General features: G+C 40.3%; 1 protein-coding gene across 19 annotated transcripts in view; it reads left to right on the forward strand.

Moving 5' to 3' along the window:
* Positions 1 to 1,764: 1,764 nt before the first annotated feature.
* Positions 1,765 to 16,172, forward strand: part of DNM3 (dynamin 3) — a 565,070-nt gene continuing 550,662 nt past the window's right edge. For all 19 annotated transcript variants that reach the window (XR_006213789.1, XR_006213790.1, XM_042975642.1 and 16 more), the window contains exon 1: positions 1,765 to 2,077. Coding sequence is in view for 17 of the 19 variants with exons in the window: in XM_042975642.1 (XP_042831576.1) it covers positions 1,917 to 2,077 (161 nt within the window). In the remaining 2 variants the exon portion in view is untranslated. The remainder of the gene's footprint in view (positions 2,078 to 16,172) is intronic.

Below are 16,172 nucleotides of genomic sequence, written 5' to 3' on the forward strand. Positions count from 1 at the left end.
GAGAGGCAGACAAAGAATCGGAAGCAGGCTCAAGTCTCTGAGCTGTCAGCACAGAGCCCGACGCGGGGCTCAAACTCGTCAACTGCGAGATCATGACCTGAGCCGAAGTCGGCCACTCAACCGACTGAGCCACCCAGGCGCCCCAGTGTTTATCTATTTTTGAAGGAGAGAGAGACAGAAACACAGAACCTGAAGCTGGCTCCAGGTTCTGCGCTGTCGGCACACAACCCATTGTGGGGCTCCAACTCACAAACCGGGAGCTCATGACCTGAGCTGAAGTTGGATGCCCAACAGACTGAGCCACCCAGGCAACGCTGAAATGTACGGATGTTAAATGTTTAGTTCAATGAGTCTACGAATACATACTCGCATCCAAATCAAGACATAGAACACTTCCATCACCTTACAAAGATCTCTGGTGCCTCTTGCAGTCAATCCTTACACCTCAGAGGCAACCACTGCTCTGATTTCTATCAACACAGATAATTTTGCCTATTCCAGAACTTCACATAAATGGAAGCATACAATATGTACTCTTTAGTGGCTTTCATTCAACATACTATATCTGAGATTCAACTATGTTATTGCTGTATTGAATGTTCACTCCTTTTTGTTGCTTAGAAGTATGCCCAAATCATACTTGTTCATTGATGATTGGGCTGTTCTTAGTGTTTTGGTTATTTGGACATTTTTATACAAGTCTTTCTAGGCTTCAAGGGAACTTTATAGCATTAAATGCTGAAATTAGAAAAGATGAGCTCAGTTTTGAATTTAAGTCAGAGGTACTTGTGGACATTCAGGTAATGAGGTCCAGGACCAGTGGGAGTAGTCAACAGTAAAGGAGAGAGAGGTGGGTTAGCAATTTAGATTCTTGTAGTCACTAGTCATTTTGTGGAGTTAAAGCCATTGGAAAGTCCTCAGGTAGCCCTTAAAATGTGAGACAAGGCCCATGAATTAAATCCTGGAAAGCATCGATACCTATTTGTAAAGAGGAACCGTCTAAGGAGGCTGAGCAAAACACGACCATTTATCTTCATGTCTCCATCAGCCGGCACAGGACCCGTCTCAGTCTGCTAAATATAACAGAAAATGTGCAGAGTACATGCTTATATAGACCCTATGAGGAGACAGATGGGTAGGAGAAATGGCACGAGGAGTCGCAAAGGACAGAATGAGTGTGGTAGATTGAAAAGGGGGAGTGGTACGGGGTAAGCACGACCGGCTCCACCTTTGTTTAGACGGGGCTGGGAGACGGAATCATTAGAGTCGAATAATTAGGTAGGGTCAGACTACGCAGGTCCTGAAATGGATGTCAGATGGAAGAATTTAGACTCCACAGGCCGGCCCCCTTGAGAAGAGCTGGGTTCTGGAGCAGGGCGTGAGAATATGAGATCTGCTTTTGGGAAGTGACTGTGGCGGCGGCGCAGTGGTGGTGGTGGCGGAGATGCTGCTACTACTGCTGGTGACAGGGCTGAGTGGTAATCGGTAGGGCTTTCCACTAGACTTTGGCTTTGTAGCTGCTGCTGACTCCCTGGCCAAGTGCTGTAACTTTGCCTCTGAGCCTTGGTAGCAGAGGACGGAGGTCGTGGCATCTGGCTGCAGCTGGGAGGCAGTGCGTGCGCGCGCGGGGCCGGGGTGTCCGGCCGGGAACCCTCAGGCGAAATTACAGCCAGGCGGGGCGCGGAGGGGGCGGCCGACGAGACAGGCCACGCCCCCTCTCGCCCGCGCAGGCGCGCTGCGGGCCGTTAGCTGTCAGGAGCCGAGCGGCTGGCGGGCGGCGGGGTCCGACGTCTGCGCTGGAAGCGGCTGACAGAACCCAGCGCGGCAGGGGCGGCTAGGGCGGCGCGGCCCCCGGCTCCCCCCGCCAGGTCGCAGAGGAGAGCAGGGACCAACGGGCGGCCGGCGGCGCTGGCAGGATGGGGAACCGGGAGATGGAGGAGCTGATCCCGCTAGTGAACCGTCTGCAGGACGCCTTCTCGGCGCTGGGACAGAGCTGCCTGCTGGAGCTGCCGCAGATCGCCGTGGTGGGCGGCCAGAGCGCCGGCAAGAGCTCGGTGCTCGAGAACTTCGTGGGCAGGTGAGCGCGCGGGGCGCGGGGGGCGGGGCTGGCGACCCCGCTCGCTCGCGGCCGTTGGAGCGTGCTCCGGCGGCGGGGAGCCCGAGGGCCGGCCCGGGGCTGAGGAGGAATGGAGGGCAGAGCCGCGGCGTCCGCGGGGCGGGCGGGGTCGTCCCGGCTGCGGGCATCCTCCGTCCCCCCCCCCCGCGCCCGGTGGCCCTCCTGTCTGCCTTTCATCCTGCGATACAAAGCCATTTCCTCTGCGTCCTCCGGCCGGGGAGTCAGGGGAGGGGGTCCGCCCGGGATCGACTCCCCCCCCCCCCCTCCCCGCCCCGCCCGGCGCGCCAAGCCTCGGGCAGCCTGGATGCGTAGCGCGCCCGGGAGCTTCCCAGTCCGCGTCTCCTCTGTTTTCCCGGCCCCTCATCCCCCTCTTTTTCCTGTCAGCCTCCGGGAGGCTCTCCGGGAGGCTTCGGGGTTTTATCCCCCCACCCCGGCCTCGCGCCCCCCCCCCCCACTCCCCGGGAGATGCTGTCCTTCGCGCCCCGCTTCTCCGCTCAGCTGTCTACTGTTCGAGACAGTCGTCCCCTGCTCCTAGCAGGGGAGGCGGGGTGCGAGGAGAAAGAAACCGTTTGTTGTGGTGAAGCTTTACCCAGCCATGCTTCCCCACCATTCTCCTCCCTGGGAGTCGGAGAATAAAAGGTGGTGTGTTCGCGTGTGCACCTATTCACAGCGCCAGGCTTATGTCAGAGAAACCGAGGCACACTCTCGGAGGGGGGTGAGCGTGGACTCGTGTTGCCCAGATGCCATGTCATTCCTGCATCATCTCGGGATTGACCAGCGTCTTTCTCGCACTCTCCCCGCGTGCCCCCTCCCCCCAGCATCATCCTCCGTTCCCTGAGCTCTCATCTGTCCGGCGGGTCTTCAAGAGAATATGCTGAGCCTAAATGAGAGTTACGGGTTTCTTCGTGGCTCTTTTAACACAGAAAAAGCTAGAGAATTAATTTTTGGATTGGGAATCAGCATTTCCTCCAGCGAGCAGTGCGTGGGGGATTAAGTTACCGTAACGGCCTCGCCTGAGGAGTGCAGACATTTGCCAAGAAAAGCCCATTTTAAAGCGTTACGAAAGCTGAAATCTGTTTCCTGTAGTAAAGCAGGTAGAAATGGACAGCGGCGAGACGGTGGGCCGGAGTGGGGACAATCCTGAGCTGGTACTTTACTCTTTGTATGGGGCTGGCGACTGTTTTGAGATTCGGAAGGCTCCTGTTCCTCCCCGCCCCGCACCTTTTTTTTTTTTTTTTTTGGTTAGTGTTTGGTGATAGGTAAAATTTCGATATTCCTACATCTCCTTTGGGAATTGTTAGTATCTGTAAAGTGCATAGTCTTTTCTCTCAGACGATGCTCTGTCTGATGATACTCTTCGTCCTCGTCTTTTTTTCCTCCTGTGAATTAGAAAGCTTAGGACCCCAGCAAAAAAGTAAAATTACTGACAATTGAGTAAATCTCTTCATCATTTCACTTCGGTTTTATCACTTTGAGTGATGGGAAAAGTCATGGTGAAACATTTTGCATACGTCATCTCAGACTAATGGTGAAGTGAAGGATGAGTGTGATTTCAAACATACACATACAACAGCCATACACTTAAGGGTTTTACTTTGTTTTTGATTTATTGTCACTAAATTTATAGTGGTATCCATAGGGACAGTGAGGATTGAGGACAGTATACTTTGAATTTTCAGGCTCCAGGACATCTAACATGGTGCCTTGTCACTTAACTACTTTTATTTTTAAACAAATACTTAAAGATTAAAATTGTAAGTAATTCAAATGCAATGGCCATATTTTTATGCATCCTTCACGTATTTACTGGGATGGGCCTGTGTCATAAATGCACTGTTTGCGTCAAGAGCTTTTGAATATGTCAGTTTTATGCATGTATCTCAATTCCATTCTCCAGGTTTCAAATCCTGACACACTTCCCTTTACTAGCTGTATTCTTTTAAAATGAGAATTCCAAAAAAGAGACATGGGAGAGTAAAATATTTTAGCTTAAACATTTTTCATGATAGAGCAAAAATTAGGGACATTACAAGTATACAAATCAGAGCATTTAGCAGAATACATTAGTATTGTTATACTTTTTAAAGTTGTGCCAGTAGTTAATTGCTGTTAGAATATCAAATCAAAGGAAAGGATGAACAGAGAGGGAGATCTCATTTAATAAATATATAAAGGCTTTATTATCTGTAGAGATGACACCTGCCTAGCAGAGCTTATATATTAGGAAAAAATTAATTAAAAAGGTCATTTGACTTTAATAAAGGTTTCAGTCATTGAATTATTGAGGAATCTAATTTCTAATTATAAACCAACCTTAGGGAAAAAGGAGTTCTCAATTTTGGAAGGAGATTGGTCCTAGACAGAAAAAAAACTACTCATACCCCACTATAACCTTTTATCTTTTTATTATCCAGACATTTTGCAATAAAGATAAGATCCTTTAAGGATGAAACGTTCCTCTTTTATATGTTATCTGTTTTCATTTTAAGACTCTGGTGTATGCGCAGTTATTGAATGTAATCATAAAACAAGGGGTCATTGCCTGTGTGAGTTCTGTTTACTCATCATTTAAGCTTGTTCTCTTCAAAATAATGATGCATTTTCCTCAGTATTTAACAATCTGTGTTTAGTGGACTATTTATTTACGTTGATTTTTTTTTTTTTTTTTTTACACCACTGAATGACTTTGGTTGTGAATGTGTTTACTTCATTTAACTGTAGCTGTAAAATCCAATTTTGGGGTGACAAGTTTGAGATTGTTATGAATAAAATGAGTCATGAATGAACTACTTGTTTGTGACTTTCTTCCTGAAGTGATGAGTTTACATATTAACGTAATATAGTGTGAGTAACCAGATTGTTCTTTTTGGTTGTTCAGATGAAATATAGGCTGGCGATGAGAGACAATGTAAGGTCTAATGAGTAGAAGCTGAGACTCATGGTGTGAATAAAGGGGTGCATTAAATGTTGTGGGGTCTGCCCATTTGTCTGGTTTGTGTATGGAAGAATTGAATTTACTCAACTGCTTTCATATCCATTTTTTTTTCTTTTTTACAGTGCGGTGAGACGATGATGACGATGATAGTGGTTAACATATCCTGAGAGCTTGCTATGCGTCTAGTGTTATTCTAAGGGCTTGTAATGGATAATCTCATTTAATACTTATAAAACCTCACAAAAGAAGGTACTCTTATGAGTTCCATTTTACAGAGGAGGAAATTGAGATTTAGAGAGTTTGAGTAACTTGCTGATGGCTAATTTAATTTAACATAAAAACAGTGGAGCTAGGATTCAACCTGAGGTATCTGGACTCTATACATATACTCTAAAACCTCTGTGTCGTATTGCCCCCTCTGAATTTAGATTTACCAAACCTCTCATGAATACTTTTAACTTCTTTCTTCGATCACGCTTAAAAGCACCACCTAAATAAGTAAGAAGCTGCCATATTAATAGTATTAATCATATTTATTTATGTCTACCTTGCCTCATTTCACGGAAGATTCTTCCTTAGGAAGAAGCAACATTAGTTAAAGGGGAAGTATTTTTCTTTACTGTATTAGACATTCTTGCAGGGAGCTCTAGCATGTAATTGGGTTGTTTAAGTATGTGTTTAGAGTGCATATAAGTTGTTTATGGAGGTGTTAAATGAAAACTGTACTAGTTGCTAATGTGCAAATGTTTTTTAATGATATACTTGTTGGAAATTTTAGTTCTTCAATGCTAATTATATAGGCAGAGAATTCCACATTATTTTATTCTAGTCTGAGTGGTAAATAGACTTTTTTAATTTTGTACAAATAGAATAGGTTTTCTGATTAATGATTAAAAGAAGATTTTTTAAAAAGTGACTGTGTTGAGGGAGTGTGTTTCAATGTGGAAGTGTCAAATGTATATTTATTTAGTTGTGATGTTTTAAAGATGGATGTTGATTATTAAATTAAAGCTTTTTTAAAATATATTTTTTAAAATTAAGTAGGCTCCACTCCCAACATGGGGCTTGAACTCACGATTCGGAGATCAAGAGTTGTGAGATCAACACTAATCTATTTTTAAATCTTTTGACTAATTTCAAGAGAGTAGTTAAAAATTGAGGGGGTAAGACTTCTCTAATTGCAAATGGGATTAGGCACAGAAGCATTTATATTAGTAAAACTTAATTCAGAAATGGGTTTGTACTGACGAAAGTATTTTTTTAAATATCAAAGCATCTGAATTAGTGAATATTTTTCAACAAATGGCTTCCAAGTGTTAAAGTTATTAGGTAAATGGGTGCTAACAATTAAAATGCGATAATGTTTGAAAATTGAGCTTCATGGTTCTCAAGAGTCTATTTAAATAAAGTTCCAGACACATGAACTTTTTTCATCCAACAATGAATTGCTAAAACCTGAAATTACGAAGGTATTTCTGCTGAATTAACATATATAATGTACTTTAGCTTATCACAAATTCACAGTTGGTAAGATTTAATTACCACAGTCAACTTAATTCTTTTTTATTAATAGTATCAGAGAAGCAGTAAAACTAGACAAACTTGACTGGATAGAAAATCTCTGTTTTGAAATTTGCTTATCATTAACAGTTACTTAAGAAATGCACTTGTGGGGGCACCTGGGTGGCTCAGTTGGTTAAGCGTCTGACTTCAGCTCAGGTCGTGATCTCACAGTTCGTGAGTTTGAGCCCCACATCAAGCTCTGTGCTGATAGCTCAGAACCTGGACCCTGCTTCAGATTCTGTGTCTTCCTTTCTCTCTGCCCCTCCCCTGCTCACGCTCTGTCTCTCTCTCTTTCTCTCAAAAATAATAAATAAACATTAAATTTTTTTTTAAGTGCACTTGATTAACTTCTTTAGGAATGAAGTTGAGCAGAAAGCCTTCCAGAACTTTGGAGGAATGGAAAACTTAATAGCTAGAGATTAGGCTATTGGGTTATCTACCAATGGAACATACATTTAGTATATTAGGTGTTTTTCTTACTACCTTTTGTTAGGGCTAATAAGTGGAGTTAAATTATGATGTTTTACTTGTTACTATAATTTATTTAACATTGAGGGGACTACAACAGATGATTTTTTTTCTCTCCCACCAGAGCCAAGTCAAGAGAGCCCTGAACTACTGTACTGTATAGAATAATCCATTTCTTTTTCTGTTTGGCCAAAGTTTTGCCTTCCTCTAAGTCTGCTTTGTAATTTCTCACATTGTCAGCATTAACTTAAAATCCCAGTGGGCAACATAATACTGAACACATTTTTATAAAGTGGAAGGAAGAAGGAGGCCTTACTGTGTTGCAAGCATGGACACTGTTATGTACTTTGCATGTTTTCTTTATCTTACCTGTCTTCACATCTCCATGTCAATAGGGGAGGAATCTCAGGATTAGAGAGACCAGTAATTTGCAGAGGGTCACATGGCTAGTAAGTGGCCAACCTGAGATTAAGCCTTGGATATGACTTCTATTGGTACTCTTGAGAAATATGATCAAACGAAGTCAATGAACATGTATTTATTGAGTTCTAACTATTGTGGGTAAATATAGAAGGGAGTATGAATACATAGAAGCTGATGTATGTATAAAAAGAGAACTGACAGCATAAGATATGAGATCTCAACTTTCAAGTGGCTTTGTAAAATGAATGCAGTTGTGTGTAATGCAAACTGGAACAAAATAATTTATACTATGTCAGTTTATTTTTACGAAAAAGAAAACAACTTGGAAAATCCATACTTCTGAAATTGAATTGGAATATAAGAGGAAAGTAAACAATATATGAGTTTCCAGTGTCATTTGGCAGCTGGTATCATTTTAACTCAAGGCTGCATGTACTGAAGTATCGATGTCAAAGTGGGGAGTGGCTATCTATGTCTCAGTGTCTGCTCGACAACAAAGCATTGAATTTAGACTATCACCTTATCCCAAAGAGATACTGTGTATTGGAGAGGGCCTGAGAGAAGAGTAGGAGGAAAGAAAAAAGGTTGGGGAGATTAAAAATATAACTGGATGCAGTGAAGGCTAAGTAAGAGTGGGATGGATCAGGCCAACCAACTGCTTTATAAGGACCTCCAAGGCACTAATGCTGAAGGGAGTGGAATTCTATTTTTCTTTCTTTCTTTTTTCTTTTCTTGTCTTTTTTTTTTTTTTTTTTTTTTGAGAGAGGGCACAAGTGAGTGAGGGGCAGAGAGAGAGAATCCCATGAGGGGCAGAGAGAGACAGAGACAGAGAGACAGAGAAAGAGAAGTGGAGCTCCCCTGATGCGGGGCTCAAACTCATCATGAACCTGATTATGACCTGAGCTGAAGTCAGATGCTTAACTGACTGAGCCACCCAGGTGCCTCTATTTTCTTTTTTAAGAATTTTAAGAATAAGGCATTTAGGGGCATCTAGGTAGCTCAGTCAGTTGAGCATTGGGCTCTTGATTTTGGCTCAGGTCATGATCCCAGGGTCATGGGATGGAACCCGACATTTGGCTCTGTGCTGAGCATGGATCCTGCTTGAGACAGACACACACACTCTCTCTGTCTCTTTCTCTCTCTGTCTCTTTCTTTCTCTTTCTCCTCTGCCCGCCCCCCCCCCCCCCCCGCCGCCCTGCCCCTCTTGCTCTAGCTAGCTAGCTAAATAAATAAGTAAGTAAGTAAGTAAGTAAATAAATAAATAAATAAATAAATGGTGTTTAGTTAAAGTAGTGAAGGAAATTGAAGACAGAATGTCAGGGAAATGTTCTAAAGGCAAACTTGAGAGTGGAATGTGTTGTTTATTGTTTAGAAGTGGGGGAGGATAAAGGAAGAGGGTTAGCACTAAATGATTTGCTTTTCTTGAGTTAAATACTGTTCCAACAAATTAGAGGGTTTATGAATACCAAATCGGTGATTTATTATTTTTTGTCATGGGTAGCTTAGCTTTGCTTTTGTCAGTAGCAAGGGCAGGCATTCCACAAGGTTCTGTAAGAAACTTTCTTCTGTCTTAATTTCTTTGCTAACTTCCTGGAGCTACATCAGGATACAGAGAGACCAAGAGATTTGCCCAAGGTCGGAAACAGAATCAGAGTTGAGTTTGGAACTTGGTGTTCAGAACTGGGAGCCCTGTTCAGCTCATCATCTTCTTTTCCTCCTCTTACTGTTTGTTCTAAAGTGCCTCCCTCTTAACTCACTCTGCCTCCTCCTTTTGTATTTTGTATCCTTAGAGGAAGGCCCATCCATAGCGTAGAAATTACTTTAATAATTAATTTCAACAAGCGTCAATATAGTGTTAAATCCTTAACGTTAATTGATTAGAAAGGCAAGATAGTTGTTGAGGAAAAGGATGGTATATTTAATCCATGAATTATGTGAATGATACAGGACTGTTTTAGATCTTGTTTTTCTCTAGCATCTCTGCTGAAAGTCCTCTGTTTTTAGAAGTTTCAAGTGTGTGTCAGTGCTCCTTGGTGACAGCATCTCATTTTCATTTCCCACTGTTTCAAGATTATGATATACCCATGAATAACACATACATACCTATTAGAAGTGGGTAGGGCTTCTGAAGGACCTCTTTGTTTCAGTGTCTTGGAATTAAAAGGACAAATTCATTTAAAGAAGTAATTTGATGGGTGACTCATTTTATTTATGATACTTGTTTTCTTAGATTCTCAAAAAGCCAATATTTGAAAAGGACTTGTCATATCCTAATGATAGAGTGCAGGCTTTGTTCACTGGTGTTTCAGTCCCACCTCTGACTATTGTTAGTAGCATGACTCCTCAGCAAGGCGTTGAACCTCTCTGGGACTTAATTTCCTCATTTGCAGCATAGACATAATTATACAGGCTTTATTTATGTTAATTTATTTTTGAGACAGAGGCACATGTGAAAATGCACGAGTGAGAGAGGGGCAGAGAGAGAAAGGGAGAGAGAGAATCTCAAGCAGGCTCCACACTGTGAGTGAGAAGCCCGACTTGGGGCTCAAACTCACAAACCGTGAGATCGTGACCTGAGCTGAAACAAAGAGTCGGACGCTTAACTGACTGAGCCACCCAAGTGTCCCAGACTTTATTTTTTTTTTTTAATGTGCATGTGGGTTCTAAGTAAGATAATGTATATAGTGTGTGGCTCATAATATGCATTCAATAAATGATGCCTGTGATATTATGATTCATAAGAAAAGCATATATTTGGTTGTTCATACGACCAAAATATATTTCTCATATTTATTTGGTCTTCATCCATGGTTCTTGGCTTACAGCTCACAAAACCCTTGGAATTTCCTAAGTGTTCAGAGTAATAAAGGCTTCTTGTTATGTTAATGAGGTGACTTTTGGAAAGCATTTAAGGATGGGGGCTGGTTGCTGGTGGAACTAACCCTTCAGTAAGAGGGTTGGAGTTTTTAGTCCTATCCCCCAACTTCTTGGGAGAAGAGAGGCCTTGAAGTTAAATCAGTTGCCAACAGCCAATGATTTAATCAATCATGACTATGTAATGAAGCCTGTATAAAAACCCAAAGTTCAGAGAACTTTTGGGTTGGTGAACACGTAGAGATTTAGGGAGTCTAGATTGCCTGGAGAGGGCATGGAAGCACGAGGTGCTTGCCCTATGCATCTCTTCCATCTGGTTGTTCCTTAGTTATATACTTTTATAACAAACTGGTAATCTCGTAAGTTAAATGTTTCTCTGAGTCCTGTGGGCCACTCTAGCAAATTAATTGAACCCAAGGAGGTTCAGATTGGCATCTGAAGTGTGGGGGTGCAGTCTTGTGGGAGTGAGCCTTCAACCTGTGGAATATGATGCTATCTCTGGATATGGTGTCAGAATTGAGTTGAATTGTAGGGCACCCAGCTGGTGTCCAGAGCAATGCTTGTTGGTTTGGGAACCCCCACTCCCCACATTGGAATTGGTACTAGAACTCATTTAATGGCTGTTAGTCTAACTCTTTAATTTGGACTAGAATTTTTCTGAATACAATACATAATTTTACAATTATACAGAAGTTGTATGGTATGTATAATTTTAACTAATACTGTATTGTACAATAAATAATAAATTTAGGAGAGATGATAGATAGTGATGCATATTTGCAAATTCTCCTTTTTGTGCATGTTGGAAAATTACAGCTGCATCAAAATACTAACTTTTAGATCATACTGACTTAGAGTATATATGGGCCTTCTTTAGAGAAAGCATTGCCCACATTTAGCATTACCATAGTATATCTTTTCTTTAAACAGCATGAAACAACATAAATCCAGTTTGTATGCTCTTTTTTTCCAAGATTTCCAAAGTAATTCTCCATTTATTCTTTTATTAATCCTTACAATATCCCTGAAAAGAGAGTAAAGTCTTGTTTTATTAACTTCAATTTAGAAATGAGGAAGATTGAGCTGGAAAAAAGTTAAGTGACATGCTAGAGTTTAAGTGGTAATACTAGAGATAATGAACATAATAGAATTAATAACACTGTGATAATAGAATTAAAAATGAATATTGCTGAAATTTTTCTTCCTTCTCCCAGAGAATAAATTTAAGGAAAATATTTGATTCTATGGTATGGAATAAACCATTCTTAGTATATCTTTATCTTTTGGAAATATTAGGTGAAATTTAGGCAAAGATAGGGGTAGAGGTGAGAAAAACAGCGGAGTCCAACTGGAGAAACAGGACTACTTAGCAAGAGCATAAGCTAAGCCCAAGTAACAGAAAAGTTCTACAGCCAAGAGATCAGGAGCTAAGTCAGAAAAATAGTTGTGTCTGGTGTTATTAGACATTAGAGAAGTACTGTAATTCTTGTAGTCAATGTTGAAGTACTATCCAGTGACTATTTTCAGTGGAAAAACTCATACTCTGACCTGATTGGCATTCTTACAACTTACCACCAATTTCAGCTCTGAGCTAGTTACCTGGTTTTATTTGGAATTACAGTATCTTTGTGTTACCTTTAACTGTGCCTTAGAATATTTGTGTAAGAATAGCTTTGGGTGTCTTACCTAGAGGAAGCTTAGAACTCCGTGTGTCTGTTTTCTGGTTAATAAAACTGAGATTCATTCTTTTCATATATTTAAGAGAAGGGAAAAGGCCCACAGTCTTTTTTCACGGATCCTAGCATTCATGATTCTGAATCCTACTTCCTGGACAGTAACCATTGTGTGGTGAAATTTTTGCATTCTCATCTGGAAATATCAATATAACTTTTTGAATATTGACTGCAGTTCTTGGTAGATTCAATTTAAGAAATTTTACATGATCTGTTTACCTAATTCTAACAAATCATGTGAAATTGTGGGGGGGGAGTGGGTACTTGATTTGATTTACCTACTATGAATATTATAATATCCCCAGGGATTTCTTTCCAAGTTGGTGAAGAAGGGACATGGTAGAAGGATCATGAGTCTCTTGCTTCAAGAACAAGAGCAGGAATGGGAAGGAGGAAGCCTTGCTTAGTTGAGTATCTACTATATTGTAGGGAGAGATGAAGAAAAAACAGCTGAGGGAGTTAGGAGTATTCATGAGTTATGTAGTTTGAGATGGATGTTTGTTAAAGGATTGCCTCAGGTAAGCTGAGGTATCATGGGGGAAGGCAATGCAAACTGGCGTTAGTCCAATATAACCATCACCCTGCTGGTCTTCCTCAGCTCTTCCTGTCTGATTTAGAGGCCCCTCCTTGGTGGTCCTTGTTCATACTTCTTGCACAGGGGTCTTACTGTACAATTGGTTGCGTTATCTGTTTGCCCAACTGTTTGCAGCTTGCATGAAGTCAAGAGGTACATTTTATTTGTCATTTTCATTTAATGCTGTCCGAATTAGCTATGTGATTCTGTACATGTCACTTATCCAAGCTGAAGTGTACCTGATTTGTTAATAAATTGGTTGAGGGTGAATGTTGCACTAGATCCATGTTTTTCAAACTGTGGGTGTGACTTAGCAGGACAGGATATCAATATAATGGGTTGTGGCAGCTTTAAAAAAAATATCAGTACATTCTGAGTTGTAATGGTAAGTAGTGTACATTATTGGAAACTTTTGTATTAGTTATATATTTGTTATGTATATCACACTGCAATATGAAATGTATTTCTTACTATGGTTGTATTCAAAATTGTTGAATGCCTCTGGACTAGATTAAATCTAATGTTATTTCTAGTTTATTTATTTGATGATTCTATATATGTGATAGGACAGATCCTTTTATTATAGAAGGCATGTTTCACACTATACCATACTATTCCACTAAGTGACTTAAAATAGAGATAATTTTATTATTTTTATTTTGTTAACTGTCTTTCAATTGAAAAACAGAATAGGTACATATGTTAAAAACTCAGACATTTCTAAAGGACTTACAGTAAAAATTGTCTCCCTCATTAAGGTTTCTGCTTTGTCAAGATGTTTCATTTACCTGAATACCTGCCAGATTATTTCTGGGTTTACATTTTCCTTATATGGCATTTATTTGATTTTTGAGGGCAGAGAGAGTTTAATATATTTGTTTGGTTGTAGGTAGATGATAAAACCCATTGAGAGAGAATATGTTTGAAAATTCTATTTGCAGATGGGTTTATTCATTCATTGAGTCATTTACAGTCCTATTTTGAGAGTCTCCTCTATGCCAGAAACTATGTGAGGCTGTACGTATTGAGAGCTCCTTCAAAAACTTGGTGACCCAGGAGACTACAAGGGTTGATATGCACTGTGCTGTTATTGTTAGGGTAACCAGGCTAATGATTCTTATGTGAGGCATTTGTTAAAAAGTAGTTGGTAGTGTCACGATGTTGTCTCCAAATATTTGAGGAGCTGTTAATTGGAGAGGGATTAGATTGACTCTGTATGTCCCTAGAAGCCACAAACAGATGAGTGACAGTTACAGGCAGACAGATTTAAACATAAGAGAGAGTGCTCAACAGAAGAGTGAAGAATGGAATGAGTTCCTTGTGAACTAGTAAGTATTCCATTACCAGAAGGATGGAGACTGGGAATTAAAGACTGACTAGCTTCTTGGCATGGTGTAGATGGGAGACAGGTTGAGAAAAAGGACTTTGAAGGTTCTTTATAACTTGAAGTCTATGATTTGGCTTGCTGGGTATCAGAGAGTAGCCTGGCTTTAAAAATGTATGTTTTTGATAGATTATCTCTAAGTAGATAAAAAGTGTCAGACATATAAAAGGGTTAAGACTTCCTCCCTGGGTCCAGTCTTTCTAGGACTTCAAAAATCAGTTGTAGATGTAAAGAAACTAGAATCTCTCACAGAAGCAGTTATGAATAAAAATGTTTTAGTAATAAATTGTATTATTCTTTGAAAAAAACGGAATAACAGCTTGATTTTAAAATCTGCTTTAAAAATCCATCTTTTTCCAGTGGTGTACTGGTCTAAAAACCCATTTTAAAAATTTACACTTAGTCTTTTTCATTTCTAAAATCGTCTTCCTAAATCTAATACATATTATAATTTCCTTATTCAGAACGTTCGTATTCTAGTCCAGGTCCTGCCCTCGTACCTGGAGAACTCAAGTATCCTGCTCTCTCCTTTCCTCTGTTTCTCATTCATCCTTCCCATGCTAACATTGCTGCTGTCAGATTAATTTTCCAACATGCAACTTTCACATCAGTGTCCTCAAGAACTTGCAGTTACCGTTCACCTTTTCAAACCTATGTGATTTTTAAAACATTCTACCTATCTGGCTTTTGTTTCCACTCCTCTGCAATGTGTTTTCCTCTCACTTTTCTCATCTTTTCTGTGTGTAAAGTGGTCATTTTTGACTACATAGGAACAAGCATGGCTGGGCAGAACATGATCTTTTGTGACCAAAAGGAATTCCAACAATCAACACATATTTGAGAGCTTACTTTGGATGAAAAGGCAATTAAAAAGTATTTGCCCTCAACAGAATCTGATGTAGACTAACATAGAGTGTCCTCCAGAACTTTTGAAGTGTTGTGGTAAAGAACATTCAGTTCCTGGAGCTGGGCCGCATGCATCCCCATCCTAGCTTTGCCATTTAAATAGCTCTTTCATCTTAGGAAATCACTTCACCTCTTGGTGCCTTGGCTTCCTCATCTGTATGATGGCGTAATAGTAGGGCCTACCTCATAGAGTAGTTGTGAAGATTAAATTAGTTAATACATGTAAAGCATTTGGGACAGTGCCTATCACATAGCAACAGTTTTTTACTGGGGATGGAAGTTTAGGCAGAATTTGGGTGCCTTTAGAATTAGAGTGTTCTAGATGATTCAAAGGAAATATCTCATCTCTTTGGAGAGTCCAGGAAAGATTTCATGAAAGAGGTAGAGTTTGAAATGCACATTAGAGAGGAAGAATTTGATAAGTTGAGATAGGGCCAGAGGGAGAGGTCACAGATTGCAGCCTTCTCTGACCTCTTGATGACTCTAGAGGTTCCATGCTGTTCGACACTTTAAGGTTTCTGATTGATTTACATTGGTTTTTGGTCTCTGAGGCTGACTGCAAACTCCTTATTGGTATTCCCTACAGTATTGTGAACAATTCTGTTTTAGGTACTAATTTCTATTGAGTTTTCACTGATTAAATTGTTGGCCCAACTTCAGATGGGTTGGGACTAGGAATGAAAATTACAGCTTTTAGTAAGATATATATATATGTATGTGTGTGTGTGTGTGTGTGTGTGTATACATATATATATATATATATATATATATAAACACATAGGATACATATATGCATACATATATACATATACACATACATACACATAGGATATATGTATATATGTATATATATGTATATATATATTTAAGATTTTATTTTTAAGTGATCTCTACACCCAGTGTAGGGCTTGAATTCACAACCTGGAAATCAAGAGTCATACAGTCCATTGACTAAGCCAGCCAGGTACCCCAAGAGATTTATATTTTATATTTATGAGATAAAATTGTGTTTGATGAACTAATGCTCTTAGCTTGATAAACTAATGTTCTTATCTCATGTGCCTTAGATTTTTAGTTATCCCTTCTCTCATCTATACTTCTCTATCCATTTTTTTAATGATCTAAATCTATTTAGGATTCTCCCATTTTAACCTCTGCCCTCTTCAGCCATTGGCTTAGCTCCTTCCTTGTCTTTA

This window comes from Panthera tigris, chromosome F3 (genome assembly GCF_018350195.1).
Source record: "Panthera tigris isolate Pti1 chromosome F3, P.tigris_Pti1_mat1.1, whole genome shotgun sequence".
In the NCBI taxonomy this organism is placed as follows: domain Eukaryota; kingdom Metazoa; phylum Chordata; class Mammalia; order Carnivora; family Felidae; genus Panthera; species Panthera tigris.